The 21,721-nt window shown below is 47.8% G+C and overlaps 1 protein-coding gene across 1 annotated transcript; it reads right to left on the bottom strand.

Moving 5' to 3' along the window:
• Nucleotides 1-983: 983 nt before the first annotated feature.
• LOC135395201 (atrial natriuretic peptide-converting enzyme-like) lies at nucleotides 984-20,588 on the bottom strand. Its single transcript, XM_064626441.1, has 7 exons — nucleotides 20,484-20,588; nucleotides 15,072-15,255; nucleotides 11,935-12,022; nucleotides 11,611-11,801; nucleotides 1,795-1,813; nucleotides 1,298-1,387; nucleotides 984-1,164 (listed from the first exon to the last, which is right to left on the bottom strand). Exons 1-7 carry the CDS (start codon nucleotides 20,539-20,541, stop codon nucleotides 1,015-1,017), a joined length of 780 nt encoding a protein of 259 aa, XP_064482511.1. The 5' UTR covers nucleotides 20,542-20,588; the 3' UTR covers nucleotides 984-1,014.
• Nucleotides 20,589-21,721: the final 1,133 nt, after the last annotated feature.

Raw genomic sequence — 21,721 nt, 5'->3', positions numbered from 1 at the left:
GACTAGCGTATGGACATCACACCGCGAGAAAGTATTTCACATAACGAAGCGAAAGCATGCGAGTAGCCAAGGGACTCTCCTGTTCGTCGGCATTTATGATTCATAGAAAAGAAAATATCGAAAGTAACGCCGTATATTAAAATTTGGTAAAATAAGGCAAGCGACCTGTTGCGTCCACAATGCCTAATTGTGAGACTAGTCCTTTGCTTCGCGACCGAACTAGACGACACGTAATTAATTGTTCCACACTACATAAAACAATTAATGTCAGTCTAACAGTAAATTAATGAAGTGATGACGACACGAAATGCTTTCTCGTGGTGGACGCAGACTTTAGTCACGTGGAGTAGTGTACGGATCTTGTGGTTCTATGAGTGCTGAATCTGTGCAACAATTCGTTCGTTTCGTCGTCCTACAATTCGTTTTATAATTCTTTCGCTTCGTCGACTACACCGTATTCTGAGGAGACAGCTGCTGCCAGACGCCAACCGCCGAGTAATTTTTGAATAGCTTGCTGGCTTCGCCACAAAAACAAACAAAAAAGAACCTATTTACACTTTGGGATCACGTTTCCGATCTTCCCGTGTACTTAGTGCTCCGTTTTTATTAAACTCCCGGTCTTGGCAGCTTATCCACAATCTGCGGTACACAGGACCACGAATACGAGTCTTTGTGATATTTCCTGCTCACGCACTTGTCAACACTGGAGCGGGCTCTCACTGGTCTCCTCAAACGATATGTCAACCCATCGCAGCAGATCGCATGAAGTGACCAATTGTCCTCATTGTGACCCATTGTGCTTTTCTTGGGAAGGAGAGGGAGAGGGAAAGCCTAAACTGCGTTATTCGCTCATACATCATGAATGACGCAACGCGTGAGTTGGTTTGGGGTTGGTGTCTATTCACAGGCATTCACGCATTCCGTGATGAGCAATGTTTTCCTTTGTACCTCTTTAACGTTTCAGCAACAAGTTACATACGTTCTTCGTCAAACCCCAACCGCTTGTTGTGCATGTCACGTGGTGTAATCTTCCTCAGGTTCTGGTAGACACACAGGCCCGATGTACTCGGTGAAATTCACAGGTTCGGATAACCGCACCAGACAATAGTCATACTCCGCTGCTGCTCCGTTTTCGATCAATACATATTTTTCATGTATGACAACCTAGGGAATAGATAACAAGGTCTCACTGTATTGAGCAACAACAACAAAAATGTGGAACCGTGGAAGAGTTAGTTGCCATGTAGGGCTCATCTGTTGATAATTTGAGCGGTGGACAGAATAATACGAGTATCACCTTGTCAAAATACCTCGCTTCCTGTGTTTCTTCAAAGTGTGCCACGTTTTGCTTCCCAAACCATTGCCACGAATCCAATATGCAGGGGGCCTACGTAAAAGTATGATGAGGAGATAGTGAGAGAATATGTGCCCGCCTCAAGGACAAAATGTGTAAATAACTTTCAAGCATAACTGCAAATAAATAAAGACTGTGTGATTACGTAAGCGCACAGTCTAGTAAGCTGGATGCCTACGGTAGACGTGCCGCTGTTTATGTAGCACGAGCAAGTTACCCCGGCCGTTTCTATAAAGCACAATGAATCATTTAATGAAAGAAATTCAGCTAATACGCGGTTCTTGTGCCATATGATCATTGTACATACAGAGGATGAATTGTAATATTGCGTCAGCTACTACGCCGTGTGGTTTAAGGAAACACGAACGCTGAAGAATATGCGTTGCAGCTGTTCGTATTCTCACTTCGCTTGCACTAACACTGAAGTTCGTAATACGTACTTGGCACAGCAATGTGCAGCTGTGATGATCCAGTTCTCATTTACAACAGACGCACCACAGGCGTGGATTGTCCACAGGAGGAAGCCTAAAACCTTAGAGACACTTGCCAAGGAAACTCGTGAGGCAAAGCGTCTGTTCCCCAATGATACGTGGACTGCCATCACTGTCCCTTCTCTGGCCACATTCTGCGACGAAATAGTATGTAGTGCAGTGCAGTGCAGCGCAGCGTAGCGCAACGTAACGCAACCTAACGTAACGTACGTAACGTAATGTAGTGTAGTGTAGTGAAGTGTGAAACACCCCATCTCATCGCCAGCAGTCATTATTGTTGCTGTCGTTGTATGACATTTGAAATTCAAAGAACATTCTGTAAGCGTAGCTGAGTTTTTACGGAAACAAAGCACGATCTGTGAGGATTGGGTTATGCAAGTTGCCCAGTTCCTGGAAAACAGACGGCAGTAGCTTGCCTAAACTATTGGGGCATACCAAACATTCTGGGTGTATTGAGTTGTTCCAGTAACGTACAATGAAATTCATAAAATGCATCCGCCAGATGATGATGTTGACATCGGGGTTTCGCCACCGGAGCCCTGCACGGTACATCATTTACGAATCAATTCACTAGCCTTGCAACCGCTTGCAGTCAGGCAAGCCGTGCGTTGCTAGGCATTTTTTGTGAAGCTATACATAGCATATACAGGGTGTTTATTCTTCCTTTCGTGACAGATTTTTCATTTAAAAAAAGCTATAAGGGCTAGATGGGTAGAAATCTAGCGAACCGGTAGAGAAGTACGAAGGGAGTTGCTCAGGACAGGAACCGCCGATATTTTGAACGGAGACTGTTCGTCTACTGGGCACCGTCCTCATCATTGCCATGGTATTAATTTCTTCCCTCCGGGCTGTTGACCAACAATTCGCATGAACCTTTAACACGTCACACCAAACCCTTAATACCATGCCAATGATGAGGACGGTGCCCATACCAAGAATAGTCTCTCTTCGAGATATCGGCGGTCCCTGTCCTGAGGCAACTCCCTTCGTATAAGGACTAGAGACATGCTGTTTTCACTTCTACCATCTCTCTACCTCTACCATAAAAGAGCACACTGCCGCCTCTTGCGCCCTGAAAAACATTACAACAGAACAGAAAACACAACAAACAGAAAATACAACCCAACATAAGGGCAGTTCCGATAGCGTCACCTGATACACGTGTTTTGTTCTGTGTCCGCAAGTTAAAGCTCATCTTCGACCCATTAGGCTCCGTCACCCTCTCACAATGGGTTGAAGGCAAGACGCGTCTCCGAAGATGCGCAATGAACAAAATAAAGAAAAAAATGGTGTTCCTTCACGAATGTTTTTTGCGGACGATCTACCGAACGGATTTTTGTTCTGATCTCTCCATCTCGGTGGTGCCGATAGAGGTATCTGGATGGCAGTACGAAGAGGTACATATTGATCTGACCCATCTTCCATGGAGATATGACGAACTTGACGTGTGGCCGCTACGACACCCTCATCTGCCAAATAGGCGACAAGGTCCTCGTCGGTGTACTCAAGAGGGATGTCCAAGACCTTCCCCGTATTTTTGACATATGACGACGGTATCATGACCGTGACGCGATACCGGCTACCTCTTGCAGGCCCATCAGGTTTGAAACAGACCCCCTCCGTCTGACAAAAATGCACATCGAGCCGTCACGGTTCACGCGATGATGAAGAATAGGCTCTTGGCCGCGGAACGAATGGTCTGTGCAATGCTGTTGCGTTGACTTTCCAAATGACTTCTCGGAAAGCGTCGGCTTGAACAGAACTGGATACCTTGTGGTCTGTTTCTCTTGTATGTGACAAGTGTGAAGGGGTCACTCATGTCCTCATCCAGGGTGTCCTGGCGGTCCGCAGGAGGAGTTGCCGGGTTTACAGAGTAAGACTCAGTGCTGGAAGACCAGTCCTGAAGCACTGGGGGTACCGCAGGAGGTAGTTGTCCAGATCCGGTATCCTCTGGACGCTCTGGTCGTTGTGGCGAGCGACTTCGGTCGCGGAAGCTAGAGCGACGATGTCTTGAGATGGACCGGCATGATGCATATCAGCCGGTGTGAGGGCCATAGGCCCTCAAATATGTGGCAGCTAGGCCTTGGAAACAGGACCAAGGAAACAGGAGCGACAGAAGCTACGTCCCGTGCAGTGCAAGCGCGAGCATAGCATCACACCGTGAATGAATTGGAGAGAATGATAGAATGTAAGTGATTTAATGAAGACCATGCATCCAAAGCAACTCCTTACAAAAACTCAAAACAGTAAACCTATTGCCTAAACCTTATGTCTAAGCAACTTTGATGTATGTATGCATGTATGATGAGGGTCAGTCTCGTCTACTTACTTGCAGCAAGTACGCCGTAAATGATTGCACCAAACAGGACAGCTGCTTTCATCACCATGATGTAAGGAGAGCAGGAATAATTGTGTTATCTTCCCACGTAGATTATATACCTTTATCTTTACATGGGATGATGCAAGCGGCGTACATCGACCACCAGGTTAAGGTCTTTTGTGTCAGCATGATCAGAGGTCTAAAATAAATTGCGCTGTTTGTGTTACCCACATCAAAGACTAACGCAGTGCTAAGTAACGTGCAGCCTTTCTGCACGTACATGCCTTTCTGCACCGTTTCCAGTTTGTAGCCAAAATGACATCCGGTATCGCAGCAAACACACTCTGCGCCAACCACTGTGCCGATTGACGCAGTTATCGCTTCTGATTTGAGGAGAAAGAGGGCCGTACTCGCCTTTTTATGGCAATTATTCAGGTTCCCACGAAGAAGCGTACGCCTCCCATTTTCAACAAATCTGGAAAGTGAAAGACATCCTTCTGCATGGTGGATGGTTCCGAGCGTCCTTAGTCGCGGAAGGACCCGGAAGTTGTGACGTGGGCTTGTTTACGTTTACCTGAGAATGTCATGTATACAAGAAATAAGTCACAGCGCGAAAGACGGCTTTGAGAACGTTGCGCTTGGGCGCGTTGTTCGTATTCTCACTGCCGGAGAGCTTGCCGTTAAGTCTCGCATGTGACGAGACCCTTCGGTAATATTCCCCCGGTCTGCTGTTCTTTTAAGTGTTCTATGGCTCCTGCATGTGGCTTCCCCTCGTTTCTACACTTCTGCAGCATACCGTGTTCAACTTTTCATTATCGTTATGGTATAAGGATCACGGAATCACGGTAATGCGAAAAGCGCGCTTTTGCTGCGTCGGTGTCCCTGTGGCGTCACACTGCTCACCCTCGTCTGTTTACTCATCGCGGTACCGGTTCAGTAGGGAGGCCTGGAAGGATCACAAGAGATTTAGCAGGTTGGAAGGTCTTTGATAACGGTTCCGAGAATATGATGCGCCAAGCACCTGATACCTTTGAAGTGGCTGGCACCACGTTGCTCATCTTCGACCTGAAAGCTTCCTTTTCATTTTTGGTTGGTTCCCAAGGAAGGCTTGTGATGTGTTAAAACTCCCTAATGTTCCATTCCTTTTCATCTCTCTGCCCCGCGTGTAGCTCCCGCTGCTTTCACTTTCAATACCTCCGCGCGGATATGTAACTCTCTTTTTTTCTCCTCTCTGCTGCAGAGGGACGAGGGTGTTTCGTTTCAACAGGCGCGACGATCTCCTGAAACCTGCCCGGTAAGCAGCTGTCGCTGTATCAAGACTGACTGTGAACGATACCTTAGCGGCATCACTTTGAAGCTAATGGATTACTAGTTCCCGGCGGCGTCTGGAAGGCAAAAATAAGCACTGTAACGTAAGCGTATGCGCCTATTGTGTATGAGTGCAGGCCTTCGCTCGTGTTGTGTCGTGCAAACCGTTCGAAATACTTCAAACGAAAAAACGTTGTTCCTCCGAACTGCCTCGAGGCATGCTTTTTTCGCTGGAACTACCAAAAAACAAACATTAATTTAACGTTCTGTGCCTTTCAAGCTGCGCCCACAGTCACTATGTCTGATATGGACATCACGCTATAGACGAGTTCAGAAGCTCACTACTGCTCTCTCGGGTTCGGTCTTCTCCAGGTCCGGGCAACGTCACCTTTAGGGCTCTCCACAATGTGTGAAGTATCTGCTGGAAATATTTAATAAGTCATGGAGGTCAGGGAAAGTACCTGACAGTTGCAAGCGCGCACGTATTATTCTGGTGTTAAGAAAGGTAAATCGCTATCGCAGCTGTACTCCTTTGGACCAGTGAGCCTGACTAGCTGCCTTGGCAAATTTATGGGGTGCATGCTCCTCGCAGGACTGGAGTGGTGGCTCCAACATCGCTGCTTCTTCCACAGGAAATGTCAAATTTTAGTCGGCACAGAGCAGCGGTCGATTGTGTTCTGGATCTCATCACGTCTGTGGAGGACGCAAAGGTGTACAAGAAGACAGCAGTGGCAGCTTCCTCAATGTTAAGCGGGCGTACGACCTCTGCAGGCCACATTGCTGTTCTTCATGGTCTTGTTGATGCTGCCCAAGCCTTCGGAGCATTCTCATGGCTAACTAGTCTCCTCCATGGAGTCTCCCCACAAGAGCCCCCACACCGTCACCCTCAGTCATTAACTTTCTTTAATTAACTTTTTCATTATAAAAGCTACAAAGTTGCCCCAATGAGAAAATCTCTTCCATTCGGTCACCTGATATCGTAGCCCGTTTTCACAATAAATATGCGTTCGATAGATCGCCCGCAAAAAAAAAAAAAAAATCTTGAAGGAAAAACCATTGCGCTTCTTAGGAGACGCGTCTTTCCTTCACCCCAAATGTGAGAGGGAGAAAGAGCACACTATCGCCCCTCGCGTCCTGGAAAAAGATTAAAAGGGAACAGAAAATGCAACGCAAGATAAGGCCAGTACCGAAGAGCCACACGATACATTTCTTTTGTTTTGTTTCCGCAAGTTACAGCTCATCTACGCATGAGGCGGCACTGTGCTTCTTCCCCCTCTCACGTTGGGGATCAATGAAATACGCGTCTTGGAAGATGCGCAATGAACAAAATAAAGAAAAAATGGCGTTCTTTCACGAATTTTTGCGGGCGATCTATCGAACGGAGTATTGTTATGAGGAAACGGCTACTTATCAGGTGACCGAAAGGAACAGATGTGGGACAACTTCGTAGCTCTTTATAATTAAAAGTAATTAATGAAAGTTAATGAAGACATTGCCTTATGGACTTTCTAAATACCCTCCTAAGGAGTGCCCCTTCAGCATATGCTATATTGCAATTTGATGTCATCTTGAGAAAAGTGTCATATAATATATATTTAAAATATATTCGCAGTTAGCTGGGGGGGGTGGGGGGGGGGAGGGGACACCCTGTATGTTCCTCTTCCCAAGTTTGGTCCCCACATTCGTCGGCATGTTATGAGACTTTGGAGTAATCATTTCTACTTTTTTCTCCCGTCCAGACGACCAAACCCTTAACCTACTCTTGTCATAGTGTCGTACATGCCTCGGTCGACCACATTGTGACAAAATCCGAAGTTTACACAGAATATTCTGTGTTGCCGGGATATGTGCTGTAAAGTATTACTGCAAAAAAAAAAAAAAAAAGAAAGCTAAAGAAATCGTTTGTTTGTTTGCATTAGAAAAAAAGAGGGGCAATTGACTCCTCTCCCTACGTTGTTCTGCTACTCCGAACATAATTATCTGCTTCCTTCCTCCCTGCCCCCCCCCCAAAAAAAGCTTCTCATTATGCTGTACTCGCAAGCTCGCTATTCAGCTATTCACATGTTCGCTATTCAGAAGAAAGCAAAGTTTTAAAAAATGCTTAGGAGTGCACACTGCAGAGCTCCCATAGTGAAAGAGAGCCCCATATATTAAAGGAATATTCAACCGCGAAAGCCCAGACCGAACTGTGCTAAGTGCACTCCAAACGGATTTTATGCCGTGTATAGCTCGGGGCGCATATGCCGGAAATAGAGTTAGCAGCTACTTGTACAGTAACCTTTCGGAATGTTGCTATATCGGATGAATGCTACACCTAATAGTACATTGAAAAGTAAAAAAAAAAATCCGGCCGCGATGACCGGATGGTCACGTTCTATGTTCAAAAATTGATGAGTAAAAAGCCGTTGCAATAACTATGCCCCGCCCTATACGCACGTCTTACTCGTCTATCAAACTCTGTCGTACCATGGCGATTAAAAAGGGGAAATGAGAAAGCAAAATCAACGACACAGAACACCAATGACGGAATTTCTTTTTTAATGCAGACATAGAGCAAGTTGCTGACTGACGTGTTCCTTCACGGGGTGTTTTCACGGATCGTAGAATGAATCCAATCCAGAACATAATTTACGCGCGCAAATACAGAAGGCTCGTTGGGCAAAGCGCATAGACCACTTTTATCGCCTCCCCACGAGGTTATTCCAACTTGAACCCAACTTCCGTCTTCTCTTTCGCAGACGATTGGACCTCCAGAGTCGCCCTGGTGAAATAACGGTAACATTATATGAAGAGTAAGCGGGCGGAAACGAAGCACCGCTCACCAGCCATATACGAAACAGTGTGTTGATAGCAGTGCATAGTAATGATGCACGCATAAGAAGATGATGTGATGGGACTTGCACCGTCGCTATGACGGTACGCTGCCCCTTTGTTTTTCTGGAGGCGCTGAGTGCAGACCTGCACCACCTACTTATGGACTGCCCGGACTACCAGCGGGAGCGTGCGATCTTGCAGCACGAGCTGCATGCGATCGATCATCGCCCATTTGCCATAGGCAAGGTGCTGGGCCCATGGTCCAGTCCAGCTCATACATACATAAGATCTGCGTCACCTTTGGGACTTCCTGTCATCAACAGGCCTCTCCACCCTGCTTTTATTACCGGACCCCTTATCATATCCATCATCACCTCTCATCACGTACAAGTGGCACTGGGGCAGCGCCCAGCCTCCTGGCCGGCATCAGCCCCATCTCACCATCGTATCTCTGTCTGTCTGTCTGTCTGTCTGTCTGTCTGTCTGTCTGTCTGTTTGTTTGTTTGTTTGTTTGTTTGTTTGTTTGTTTGTTTGTGCGTGCGTGCGTGCGTGCGTGCGTGCGTGCGTGCCTGCGTGCGTGCGTGCGTGCGTGCGTGCGTGCGTGCGTGCGTGCGTGCGTGTGTGTGTGTGTGTGTGTGGATGCGCTGAAAGTTAGGAGACTATGCAAAAGTGTCTTGTTAGAGTCCGTCCGTTTAACGGGCGCAGGACAGGAACTGCATCTTCATCTGCTGCGCGGAGTTTGAACCTGGCTTAAGTATTTTCCCTTAACGTTAGTCATGGCCTCGTCGCAGGTCACTTACCATGATTGCGCGCTTTCGTGGCTTTCGCTTTGAAGGCACACGAAGGTCCTACACCACCATGCAACATCATACAAGAGGCTTTGCCCATTTTAAAGGGCTCTGCTGCCATCTTTTCCCAATTTTGTGGTCGCCTCTGTTACAATCCCAGTAGAAGGACATAGAATGCGTCGTATAATATGTCTTATGCAAGTCGTCGCTGAGGTGTCTTTTGCACCATGATACAAGGTGTTTCGCACGTTTTGCTGCTGCAAGAAATTATCCAAAGAGCGTGAACAGTTGCAGAAAAAGGCAGGAAAGCTGAGTTACCACCCCTCTCACTCTTCCGAAGATAATCGGAATTAGAACACGAGCTTAGAATAAAAAACTGAACTTAAAGTGACTTCCTCAAAGATATTCGAATCGTGCAGAGATATTAGATCAGATGCACTTGAAGAAGCTGTGCGTGCCGACTCTCACCAGATGCATTAGATACCCCAAAACAGAATATCTACACTCCCCCTGCCCTGTTCTTAGCGCTAAATACACTGTTGCCAGCTCATAAGGTAGCAATAACTTAGGGGTTGTCTAGCACCGCGTTAAGCTGAATTGAACAAGACGGTGAAGTGGCCTGATCAAGGAAAGATTTGTCTCAATGACGAGACCCGTTGGCCCGACAGTGTTGCGTTTTACTGCCCAATGAATGAAGTCATGCTAACTTCAAACTCCACACGGTAAGCCGTGTCTAGGTGTTTACCAACTCAGGGCGTATGATTCAATTTCGTACAACCTGCCAACGTACTAGCCTGCGCCTCATGCCGCGCCCTGTTAAGAACCTTATCAGTGTGTGTGTGTGTGTGGGGGGGGGGGGTTCGAGGTAGCTTGCCGTTGTTGGCCGCACTCAAGTGGCCATCGTCACGACTATAGCAAAAAAAAAAAAGGACGGAAAGTGGGAGAGGGGAGGTGAGGTGAGGACTTCAAAGTGATGCATAGGCAGGATGACCGATGCTGATGGGACGGAGGCACACTGTAAGTGGGAGGTGCACTGGAGTGGTCTTTCCTCTAGGCCTGTTTCTTGAAGAAAGCGCACGAGGCCGCGAGTTTTTGAAAGTCGTTCCGGACAAGAACCTTCGGGGAAGAGGACGTCCGTCAGTATGCCAGGCCTGGCGTGGGGGAAGATGAGTTTCCCGCGACCTTATCCGTAATTTGCTGCTAAAACTGTAGTGACAAATACTTTGACTTACATAACACGCGCCTTTCCCTCCTTCTTTATAGCCAGCACAGATCATGTCATCAGTGATATTCAGGCTGATGTGTTGCGTAAGCTAGAGCGCACTCGTCGTTACTCAAAATGGGTAGGTCCACTTTTTGCAGAATGTCAGCAGTGGGTTCCATCTGAAAAATCAGAGACGAAAGTGATATTTGGGGGGGGGGGGGGGATATGCAGTTTCTGCGTTCTCTCAACAATTGCTCGCTTTGTACAAATTAGACATATTCACTTACAAAGCTTACAAGCTTTCACGGTACGTACACAAAGGTCGCATCACATCACATGACTAGCGTATTCACATCACATCGCGAGAAAGTATTTCACATAACGAAGCGAAAGCATGCGAGTAGCCAAGGGACTCTCCTGTTCGTCGGCATCTCTGATTCATAGAAAAGAAAATGTCCAAAAGTAACGCCGTATATTAAAATTTGGTAAAATAAGCAAGCGACCTGTTGCGTCACAAGCCTAATTGCGAGACTAGTCCTTTGCTTGCGACGAACGAGAACGACACGTAATTAATTATTCCACACTACATAAAGCAATTAATGTCAGTATAGTCAACAACAGTAAATCAGTGAAGTGATGATGACATGAGATGCTTCCCCGTGGTGGACGCAGACTTTAGTCACGTGGAGTAGTGTACAGATCTTGCGGTTCTATGAGTGCTGAATCTGTCCTACAATTCGTTCGTTTCGTAGTCCTACAGTTCGTTGCTTCGTCGACTACGCCGTATTCTGAGGAGACAGCTGCTGCCAGACGCCAAGGTCCGTTGCGAGTTTTGAATAGCTTGGTGGCTTCAGCCACCAAAAAAAAAAAAAAAAAGAGAGAGAACCTATTTACACTTTGGGATCACGTTTCGGATCTTCCCGTGTACTTAGTGCTTCGTTTTCATTAAACTCCTGCTTTTGACATCTTATCCACAATCTGCCGGTACACAGGACCACGGATACACGTCTTTGTGATATTTCCTGCTCACACACTTGTCAACACTGGAGCGGGCTCTCACTGGTCTCCTCAAACGATTTGTCCACTCATCGCAGCAGATCGCATGAGGTGACCAGTTGTCCTCATTGTGACCTCATTGTCGCGTTTCTTGGGAAGGAGAGGGAGAAGGAAAGCCTAAACTGCGGTTTATTTCGCTCATATATCATGAATGACGCAACGCGTGAGTTCCGTTCCTTTTGGGTTGGTGTCTATTCACGGGCATTCACGCATTCCGTGATGAGCAATGTTTTCTCTGTTGTACCTCTTTAACGTTTCATGTCATTTCAAGTTACATACGGTTCTCCGTCAAACCCCAACCGCTTGTTGTGCATGTCACGCTGGTGTAATCTTCCTCAGGTTCTGGTAGACACACAGGCCCGATGTACTCGGTGAAATTCACAGGTTCGGATAACCGCACCAGACAATAGTCATACTCCGCTGCTGCTCCGTTTTCGATCAATACATATTTTTCATGTATGACAACCTAGGGAATAGATAACAAGGTATCACTGTATTGAGCAACAACAACAAAAATGTGGAACCGTGGAAGAGTTAGTTGCCATGTAGGGCTCATCTGTTGATAATTTGAGCGGTGGACAGAATAATACGAGTATCACCTTGTCAAAATACCTCGCTTCCTGTGTTTCTTCAAAGTGTGCCACGTTTTGCTTCCCAAACAGTGCCACGTATCCAATATGCAGGGGGCTACGTAAAAGTATGATGAGGAGATAGTGAGAGAATATGTGCCCACTCAAGGACAAAATGTGTAAATGACTTCAAGCATAACCGCAAATAAATAAAGACTGTGTGATTACGTAAGCGCACAGTCTAGTAAGCTGGATGCCTACGGTAGACGTCCCGCTGTTTATGTAGCACGAGCAAGTTACCCCGGCCGTTTCCCCCATTTTCGCTTACCGAGCTCGAATCTGCTATAGGGCTCTCGCCTGCGCACACGTCGCCGGGTCCTGACGGAGTCACCTACAAAGCATTGCGGTATCTCCCGCTTTGTGGCCGCCAGCTCCTTCTGGGCCTCTTCAACGAAACTTGGCAGGCCAGCTCCATCCCGCCGCACTGGAAGTCCGCGATGATCGTGCCTATCCTTAAACCTGGCCAGTCCCCTCACAACATCGACTCTTTTCGGCCAATCGCACTTACAAGCTGCGCAGGGAAAGTCATGGAGCGGATGGTCCACTCTCGCCTGAACTGGTTCTTCGAAGCCTCGAACTTCTTCCCTGAAGTCATGGCCGGCTTCCGTCAAGGCAGGTCGGCGATAGACAACGTAATCGACATTGTCTCTAGTGTACAACAAGCGCGATCGGAAGGGAAGCTCACAGCAGCGGTCTTCCTTGACGTCAAAAAAGCATATGACAGCGTGGTGCACAGCACTGTCATTGCGACGCTCCAAGAGGCTGGTATTGGGGGCCGCCCGCTCGCATGGATTCGGGACTTCCTCGTTGATCGCACCTTGTTTGTGCGCACCTCTCAAAGGGACACTGCACACTACAGAGTTCTGCGAGGTGTCCCGCAAGGGAGTGTGTTGAGCCCACTGCTGTTCAACGTCATCATGGCCGCTTTACCTGCTCAACTAAGTGAACATGTCAACATCACAATATACGCCGACGACCTCTGCATCTGGGCCTCCTCCACCCGTCGGGATGTAATCCAGCGTCGCTTGCAAGGTGCTTTGGACACTATCGTATCTTACCTCTCCGACCGTGGTCTTTCTATCTCACCTAGCAAGACTGTTGCCATGGCATTCACCCGCCGATCCTTCCGCAAATTCCCCCTCCGCGTTGACGGCCAACAGCTCGCCTTCGTACGTCATCACAAATACCTGGGCATAACCATTGACAGGGAGCTGACCTGGTCCAAGCACGTCAAGGCCCTGTCTACCGCGGCGACTACCATCGTGAACGTCCTCCGCCGCATCTCTGGTTCGTCCTGGGGCCCATCATACCCTGACCTTCGCCAGGTGCATACCTCACTCGTCCTAGGGCTCCTGCGTTACAGCTTACCGGTATTGCACGGTCTAAGTTCAACGACAGAGCGCGAACTTTTGAACATCCAGGCGCGAAGCCTTCGAGTGTGCCTTGGTGTCCCCAAAACGACCGACACCTTCCTGGTCTTGGCTGAGGCGAGGAGACGCCAGCCCACGTCCTACGCGACATGGAGACCCTGCGCGCATGTGCGCGGTACCGCACACGACATGCTGCCCACTACCTACGGGACATTCACCTACTGTATGAAAGCTCAGGTTTCGGGGCTGCTGTTTGCAGGCTGGCACAGTCTCTTCCGCCCCCTCCGTCGCGCCTGCTATACGCTCCACCTTTGTGGACCCTCGAGCTGCCTCCGACGGACCTGCATATTCCCGACATGTCCCGCAAAAACGACACTCCTGTCCTCGCTGCGCGCCAGTTTGCTCTTGACCATTTGAACTCTGTCCACGGTCAGCGTAAAGGAATTTTCACAGATGGCTCGGTTGTGTACGGCGCGTCGTCTGCAGCTTTCTACATACCTCACAGCGATACTACGCAGACTTTCAAGCTGCCGCATGAAACTTCATCCACCGAAGCGGAACTGACAGCCATCTATGAAGCGCTCAACGCCATATCCGGTTCACAGGCCGACTCGTGGTCCATCTTCACGGACAGCAAGTCAGCATTGGAGACCTTGGCGTCGTACCGGTGCAGTGCTATTTGCGATCTCCGCACGCTTGTAATCGCCAGATACAACGAGCTCTTGGCTTCCGGCCACAGCGTACGGCTCCAGTGGGTACCCAGTCACGTCGGGTTGCCCGGAAATACCCGTGCCGACATTGCTGCGAAACGTGCCCATACCACGGCTGCCTTGAGTCTCAGCATCCCGCTTTCAATGTCTGCCTGCCTGCTCCAAATACGTCGCTTGCGCACTCGCTGTGTCCTAGATTTCACAGAACGTGCCATCTCGCCCAATACATTTCTGCACTCCATCGACCCAAAAATGCAATACGTCCCTCCCCCAAACATCACGAGGAGGGAGGCGTCCGTTATCCACCGACTTCGGTTAAGCGTGGCTCGAACGCCAACACGGCTCTTCCAACTCAACACGCTTGACACCCCTACATGTGCAGCCTGCTCTACCGAGGGCAACACTTCCCACCTACTCCTCCACTGTCGCCTGTTCGCCGCTCCCCGTGCCACTCTGATGGAGCGGCTAGCTGCCCTAGGGCTCAGGGAGGTCACGCTGGCAACGCTACTGGGCCCTCTGCAACGCCCCATTCAGTGGCGCGTCGGAAGGGAATCGTACGCTTCCTTACCGACACAGGGCTCGCGCTGAGCCTGTGACTGCGCCTCTTCTTTCGCTCTTTCCGATTTGTCTTTTTTTTCTTCTTTCTCTTTATTTTTCCTTTTCTCCCTTTTCCTTTTTGTAAGCGGGAATAGCAAGTCGGCTGCTGGAGCCAGGCTAACCTTTCCCCTCTTTCGTGTTTTTTTTTTTTGTTTTGCAATAAACCTATATTCCCCCCCCCCCCCCCGTTTCTATAAAGCACAAATGAATCATTTAATGAAAGAAATTCAGCTAATACGCGGTTCTTGTGCCATATGATCATTGTACATACAGAGGATGAATTGTAATATTGCGTCAGCTACTACGCCGTGTGGTTTGAGGAAACACGAACGCTGAAGAATATCTCGTGCATCATTCTTGTCATGGAAAGCGTTGCAGCTGTTCGCATTCTCACTTCGCTTGCACTAACACTGAAGTTCGTAATACGTACTTGGCACAGCAATGTGCAGCTGTGATGATCCAGTTCTCATTTACAACAGACGCACCACAGGCGTGGATGTCCACAGGAGGAAGCCTAAAGCTTAGAGACACTTGCCAAGGAAACTCGTGAGGCAAAGCGTCTGTTCCCCCAATGATACGTGGACTGCCATCACTGTCCCTTCTCTGGCCACATTCTGCGACGAAATAGTATGTAGTGCAGTGCAGTGCAGCGCAGCGTAGCGCAACGTAACGCAACGTAACGTAACGTAACGTAACGTAATGTAGTGTAGTGTAGTGAAGTGTGAAACACCCCATCTCATCGCCAGCAGTCATTATTGTTGTTGTTGTTGTATGACATTTGAAATTCAAAGAACATTCTGTAAGCGTAGCTGAGTTTTTACGGAAACAAAGCACGATCTGTGAGGATTGGGTTATGCAAGTTTCCCAGTCCCTGGAAAAGACGGCAGTAGCTCGCCGAAACTATTGGGGCATACCAAACATTCTGGGATGTATTGAGTTGTTCCAGTAACGTACAATGAAATTCATAAAATGCATCCGCCAGATGATGATGTTGACATCGGGTGTTTCGCCACCGGAGCCCTGCACGGTACATCATTTACGAATCAATTCACTAGCCTTGCAACCGCTTGCAGTCAGGCAAGCCGTGCGTTGCTAGGCATTTTTTGTGAAGCTATACATAGCATATACAGGGTGTTTATTCTTCCTTTCGTGACAGATTCTTCATTTAAAAAAAGCTATAAGGGCTAGATGGGTAGAAATCTAGCGAACCGGTAAAGAAGTACGAAGGGTGTTGCCTCAGGACAGGAACCGCCGATATTTTGAACGGAGACTGTTCGTCTACTGGGCACCGTCCTCATCATTGCCATGGTATTAATTTCTTCCCTCCGGGCTGTTGACCAACAATTCGCATGAACCTTTAACACGTCACACCAAACCCTTAAATACCATGCCAATGATGAGGACGGTGCCCATAACAAGAATAGTCTCTCTCTCGAGATATCGGCGGTCCCTGTCCTGAGGCAACTCCCTTCGTATAAGGACTAGAGACATGCTGTTTTCACTTCTACCATCTCTCTACCTCTACCATGAAAGAGCACACTGCCGCCTCTTGCGCCCTGAAAAAACACTACAACAGAACAGAAAACACAACAAACAGAAAATACAACCCAACATAAGGGCAGTTCCGATAGCGTCACCTGATACACGTGTTTTGTTCTGTGTCCGCAAGTTAAAGCTCATCTTCGACCCATTAGGCTCCGTCACCCTCTCACAATGGGGTTGAAGGTAAGACGCGTCTCCGAAGTGGCGCAATGAACAAAATAAAGAAAAAATGGTGTTCCTTCACGAATTGTTTGCGGACGATCTACCGAACGAATTTTTGTTCTGAAAACGGCTACGATATCAGGTCACAGAAAGGAACATATGTTCGCATTGGGACAACTTCGTAGCTTTTATAATTAAAAAGTTAATTAGGGATTCTTAGGTAATTATTCATTTGACGGTTGAGCAATATATATGGAGTAGAACGTCCGCCGGCCGAAAAATAATAGAAGTAAAAGCAACATGTCTCTAGCCCTTATAGTTTTTGTATGAGAAATCTGTCTAAAAAATATATATATACAAACAACGTATAGAACACATACAAAACGCAAACGTGGTGTGGTTTATTTGTCTGTGGCCACACGCCTTACAGGTGAAAGACTAATGAAATTTTTAACAAAGGAATTTACGAAACAATAAGCGTTGGCTTTTCGTTTAGTCTCAGTTTCAGGGCGCGTCGCCGTTGGGAGTCTAGAAAAATACAAAAGGAAGCTCAACGCTGGATGAAGAAAAAACAAACATGATGATGATGATGATGATGAAACTGATTCTCGGAAAATCTGTGGTCATTTCAATGTCCGAGTCAGAGTGGCTCGTGTTCTTTTAGTGGCGTCGCATCTGGTGCGTACAGGAATCATTATACTGTCGTCAGAAAAGATGTGGCACGAAATGAAAAGGTTTTGCGAAACCCAAGTTGTTCTGAGATTATAGTAGAAGACAACGCAAGAAATAGGTATGTGGTGCACCTAGACTCTGTTCAAACAGTAAATTGGAGCGAAGGGAGGGACCCACGTGATCCAATGAAGGCCGTGCATTCAAAGCAACTCAAAGCAGTAAACTAGTAAACGTAGCATTCAACGTCGGGAGACGAGTTTCTCCTGTTTGTTTTTCTTACAAACAAAGAAACAACCAACGAGTAGGCTAGAAAATTCAAATCAACATTATATAAGCAACTTTGGGTGAATGTATGATGTATGATCAGGATCATATATTCGTCTACTTACTTGCAGCAAGTGCGCAGCAAATGATTGCCAAAATCAGGACAGCTACTTTCATCTTCACGATGTAAGGGAGAACAGGAATAATTCTGTTATCTTGCGCGTATGTTATATATCTTTACCCCTACATGGGATTATGCAAGCGGTGTACATCGACCAGCAGTTTAAGGTCCTTTCTGTCAGCAAAATAGATTTGCGCTATAGTGTTACGCATGCCGAAGTCTAAAGGCGAGTTCCCACATATAGCGCTTCGCTCTATAGGGCTAGAAAATAGCGCTCGAAACCTAGCATTGTTTTTCCGTTTGCCGTTCCCACATACAACCGAGCACATAGCGCTATCCTGCTGGGGTCACGGGATATCTCTTTACGACGTGATGCACCGGTGCTGCCGTGATTGCTTACTGTCGGCGTCGGGTATCCTCAGCATCAAAGGGGATGACACTTTCGATGCTGTGATCGCGATACCAGACTATAGCAACCAAACACCCATGCATAGGCAGATGAAACTCGTGGCCATTTTCACGTCGTCGTCGCATTCCCGTCTTGCTGCTTCGAGTGATCGGAAGCAAAACAAACCCCAGCTTCCACGACGTCACGGCTGAAGGAAGCTCACGATTGGTTAACGCAGACTCACCGCTCAATATAGCGCTAGAAAAGTTGACCGGGGCTCTACTTCGACAAGAGCGGTTTTATAGCGGTTCGTAGCAATGCGAGGAGGAAAATATAGTGCAATTTTCTAGTACTATGTAGCAACGCGCTATATGTGGGAACTGGCCTTAATGCGGTACACGAGAAACGTCTAACTATATTATCAATCAAGCGTCTAACAATATATGATGTAATCGTTCCAAGAGAAGCCTTTTTGCTTTGCCTCCACGCTGCCGAATGTTTGGAAAGTAAGCAAAACGTCTCTTTACAAGAAGTCTATTAATCGCCGGTTGTGAGACTGAAGGAGGCAACGTTCCCTCTCGAGCACGCAGCAGTGATACTTAAGGGGGCTATAAATTCTACCAAGCTAGACTGCTGACCGCGTCGGCTCTAAACGGTGATTTTAACTCGTTGACTGTGGTACCTTTTCTATAGTTGAGTTCGATAGGTCCGTATCTTCACCACATATAGTATGCTCCTCGCAGGACAGCCGCTCATAACGGGAGGTGGAGCCTGCTTTATGTACGGCATAATTCATACAAAATAGGCTCCGTCTCCCGTTTTCAACAAATCAGGGACGAGAACGTTGTCATTCGAGGATGATGGTTGGCTAAGATCATGTTATGTGGTGAAGTTCATTTTTAAGAACCGACAGTTTTCAGACATATGTCGGCACAGTTCCCTCGAAGTCGGCCCAGGAGGCACATTCTGCTAGGGCGTCAGTCGTGAAGTTGTCCACCTCTGTGAGGCCGTCGACAGTGAGCCCTTTCACCACCACCACCACCACCACCACCAGCAATAATTTTTAAGAATGGCTAGCAGAACATATGTGTACCTCCGCGTTGGCGTCTGATTGGGTTCTCTCTTTCTTCAAATGATGTAACAATGAATAGAGGTAATGCCACCTAGATGCAGAAGCCTGCTTATTGCCTCCTTTCGTTCCTTCGCCACGTGGATATATAAAATCAGAATTTGTCTGCTACTCCGATTCACCGTTCTGCGAATTCAAGAACACGCCAATGATTGCAGCTCACCAGGAACATGCAGACCTAAATATTTAGACAAAAAGTGCAAGACGCTTTCCAGAAAATCAGTTTTAGGAAAGATTGGGACCGTTTTGCGCTTTATTTCCAAGTTGTCCCATTTAGTACGCGGGGACGTTCAATCACAGCTTACAGACGACGGTGGTTCGTCTTGATGGCCACGACCGATGAAAGCACGTTCGTGATTGGTTACGCCCGTTGAAAACACGATCCTCATTGGCTTTTTCTTAACTGTTACGTCGTGGCGACGAGGAAGCATGCTTCCTCCATCTCGGTGGTGCCGATAGAGGTATCTGGATGGCAGTACGAAGAGGTACATATTGATCTGACCCATCTTCCATGGAGATATGACGAACTTGACGTGTGGCCGCTACGACACCCTCATCTGCCAAATAGGCGACAAGGTCCTCGTCGGTGTACTCAAGAGGGATGTCCAAGACCTTCCCCGTATTTTTGACATATGACGACGGTATCATGACCGTATAATGTAAAAAACCCGAGACTAGGGAACACGAAGGTACAGACACAAACACGAAGTGTTCCCTAGTCTCGGGGTTTTTTACATTATGCATCATCTTCACCAGCTCGCTTGCTTCCTAGCCATTTTTTCATTATCATGACCGTGACCGCGATACCGGCTACCTCTTGCAGGCCCATCAGGTTTGAAACAGCCCCCTCTGTCTTGACAAAAATGCACATCGAGCCGTCACGGTTCACGCGATGATGAAGAATAGGCTCTTGGGCCGCGGAACGAATGGTCTGTGCAATGCTGTTTGGGTTGACTTTCCAAAATGACTTCTCGGAAAGCGTCGGCTTGAACAGAACTGGATACCTTGTGGTCTGTTTTTCTTGTATGTGACAAGTGTGAAGGGGTCACTCATGTCCTCATCCAGGGTGTCCTGGCGGTCCGCAGGAGGAGTTGCCGGGTTTACAGAGTAAGACTCAGTGCTGGAAGACCAGTCCTGAAGCGCTGGGGGTACCGCAGGAGGTAGTTGTCCAGATCCGGTATCCTCTGGACGCTCTGGTCGTTGTGGCGAGCGACTTCGGTCGCGGAAGCTAGAGCGACCGATGTCTTGAGATGGACCGGCATGATGCATATCAGCCGGTGTGAGGGCCATAGGCCCTCAAAATTGTGGCAGCTAGGCCTTGGAAACAGACCAAGGAAACAGGAGCGACAGAAGCTACGTCCGTGCAGTGCAAGCGCGAGCATAGCATCACACCGTGAATGAATTGGAGAGAATGATAGAACGTACGTGATTTAATGATGACCATGCATCCAAAGCAACTCCTTACAAAAACTCAAAACAGTAAACCTATTGCCTAAAACATTATGTCTAAGCAACTTTGAATGTATGTATGCATGTATGATGAGGGTTAGTCTCGTCTACTTACTTGCAGCAAGTACGCCGTAAATGATTGCACCAAACAGGACAGCTGCTTTCATCACCATGATGTAAGGGAGAGCAGGAATAATTGTGTTATCTTCCACGTAGATTATATACCTTTACCTTTACATGGGATGATGCAAGCGGCGTACATCGACCACCAGGTTAAGGTCTTTTGTGTCAGCATGATCAGAGGTCTAAAAAAATTGCGCTGTTGGTTACCCACATCAAAGACTAACGCACCGGCCTCGGTGGCTCAGTCGGTAGCGTGTTCGCCTTCTGATCCCGAGATCGCGGGTTCGAACCCGGCCGAGGACGCCAGCAACTTGGTGGCAGGGTACAAGTTGCTTAGACACGCTGTCTTCCGCGAGGGTGCCGTGTGATGAGCTTTCATCGCACGTTAAAGAACCCTCAGGTGGGCAAAAGCAATCCACAGACCGACCGCTGTGGCGTCGCTCATGATCGCAGTTGTCTCGCGACGTAAAGCACCCAATTATAAAATCAAAGACTAACGCAGTGCTCAAGTAACGTGCAGCCCTTCTGCACGTACATGCCTTTCTGTACCGTTTCCAGTTTGTAGCCAAAATGACATCCGGTATCGCAGCAAACACACTCTGCGCCAACCACTGTGCCGATTGACGCAGTTATCGCTTCTGATTTGAGGAGAAAGAGGGCCGTACTCGCCTTTTTATGGCAATTATTCAGGTTCCCACGAAGAAGCGTACGCCTCCCATTTTCAACAAATCTGGAAAGTGAAAGACATCCTTCTGCATGGTGGATGGTTCCGAGCGTCCTTAGTTGCGGAAGGACCGGAAGTCTTCGTGGCACCGGAAGTTGTGACGTGGGCTTGTTTACGTTTACCTGAGAATGTCATGTACACAAGAAATAAGTCACGGCGCCAAAGGCGGCTTTGAGAAACGTTGCACTTGAGCACGTTGTTCGTATTCTCACTACCGGAGAGCTTGTCGTTAAGTCTCGCAGGTGCGAGACTCTTCGGTAATATTCCCCCGGTCTGCTGTTCTTTTAAAGTGTTCTATGGCTCATGCATGTGGCTTCCCCTCATTTCTACACTTCTGCAGCATACCGTGTTCAACTTTTCATTATCGTTATGGTATAAGGATCACGGAATCACGGTAATGCGAAAAGCGCGCTTTTGCTGCGTCGGTGTCCCTGTGGCGTCACACTGCTCACCCTCGTCTGTTTACTCATCGCGGTACCGGTTCATAGGGAGGCCTGGAAGGATTA

The sequence above is a fragment of the Ornithodoros turicata genome, chromosome 5, assembly GCF_037126465.1.
Source record: "Ornithodoros turicata isolate Travis chromosome 5, ASM3712646v1, whole genome shotgun sequence".
NCBI lineage: Eukaryota > Metazoa > Arthropoda > Arachnida > Ixodida > Argasidae > Ornithodoros > Ornithodoros turicata.
The sequence above is the reverse complement of the archived record's forward strand: the minus strand, read 5'-3'. Positions and strand labels throughout refer to the sequence as shown.

What these genes read in the sequence shown, in the direction of transcription:
- LOC135395201 (XM_064626441.1), bottom strand. Translation starts at nt 20,541, where the DNA reads ATGGTGATGAAAGCAGCTGTCCTGTTTGGTGCAATCATTTACGGCGTA. An exon ending in GCTGCACATTGCTGTGCCAA is followed by an intron (nt 12,023 to 15,071) that starts GTACGTATTACG and finishes ACTTTTACGTAG; the next exon opens with CCCCCTGCATATTGGATACG. An exon ending in AAGCGAGGTATTTTGACAAG is followed by an intron (nt 11,802 to 11,934) that starts GTGATACTCGTA and finishes TCTATTCCCTAG; the next exon opens with GTTGTCATACATGAAAAATA.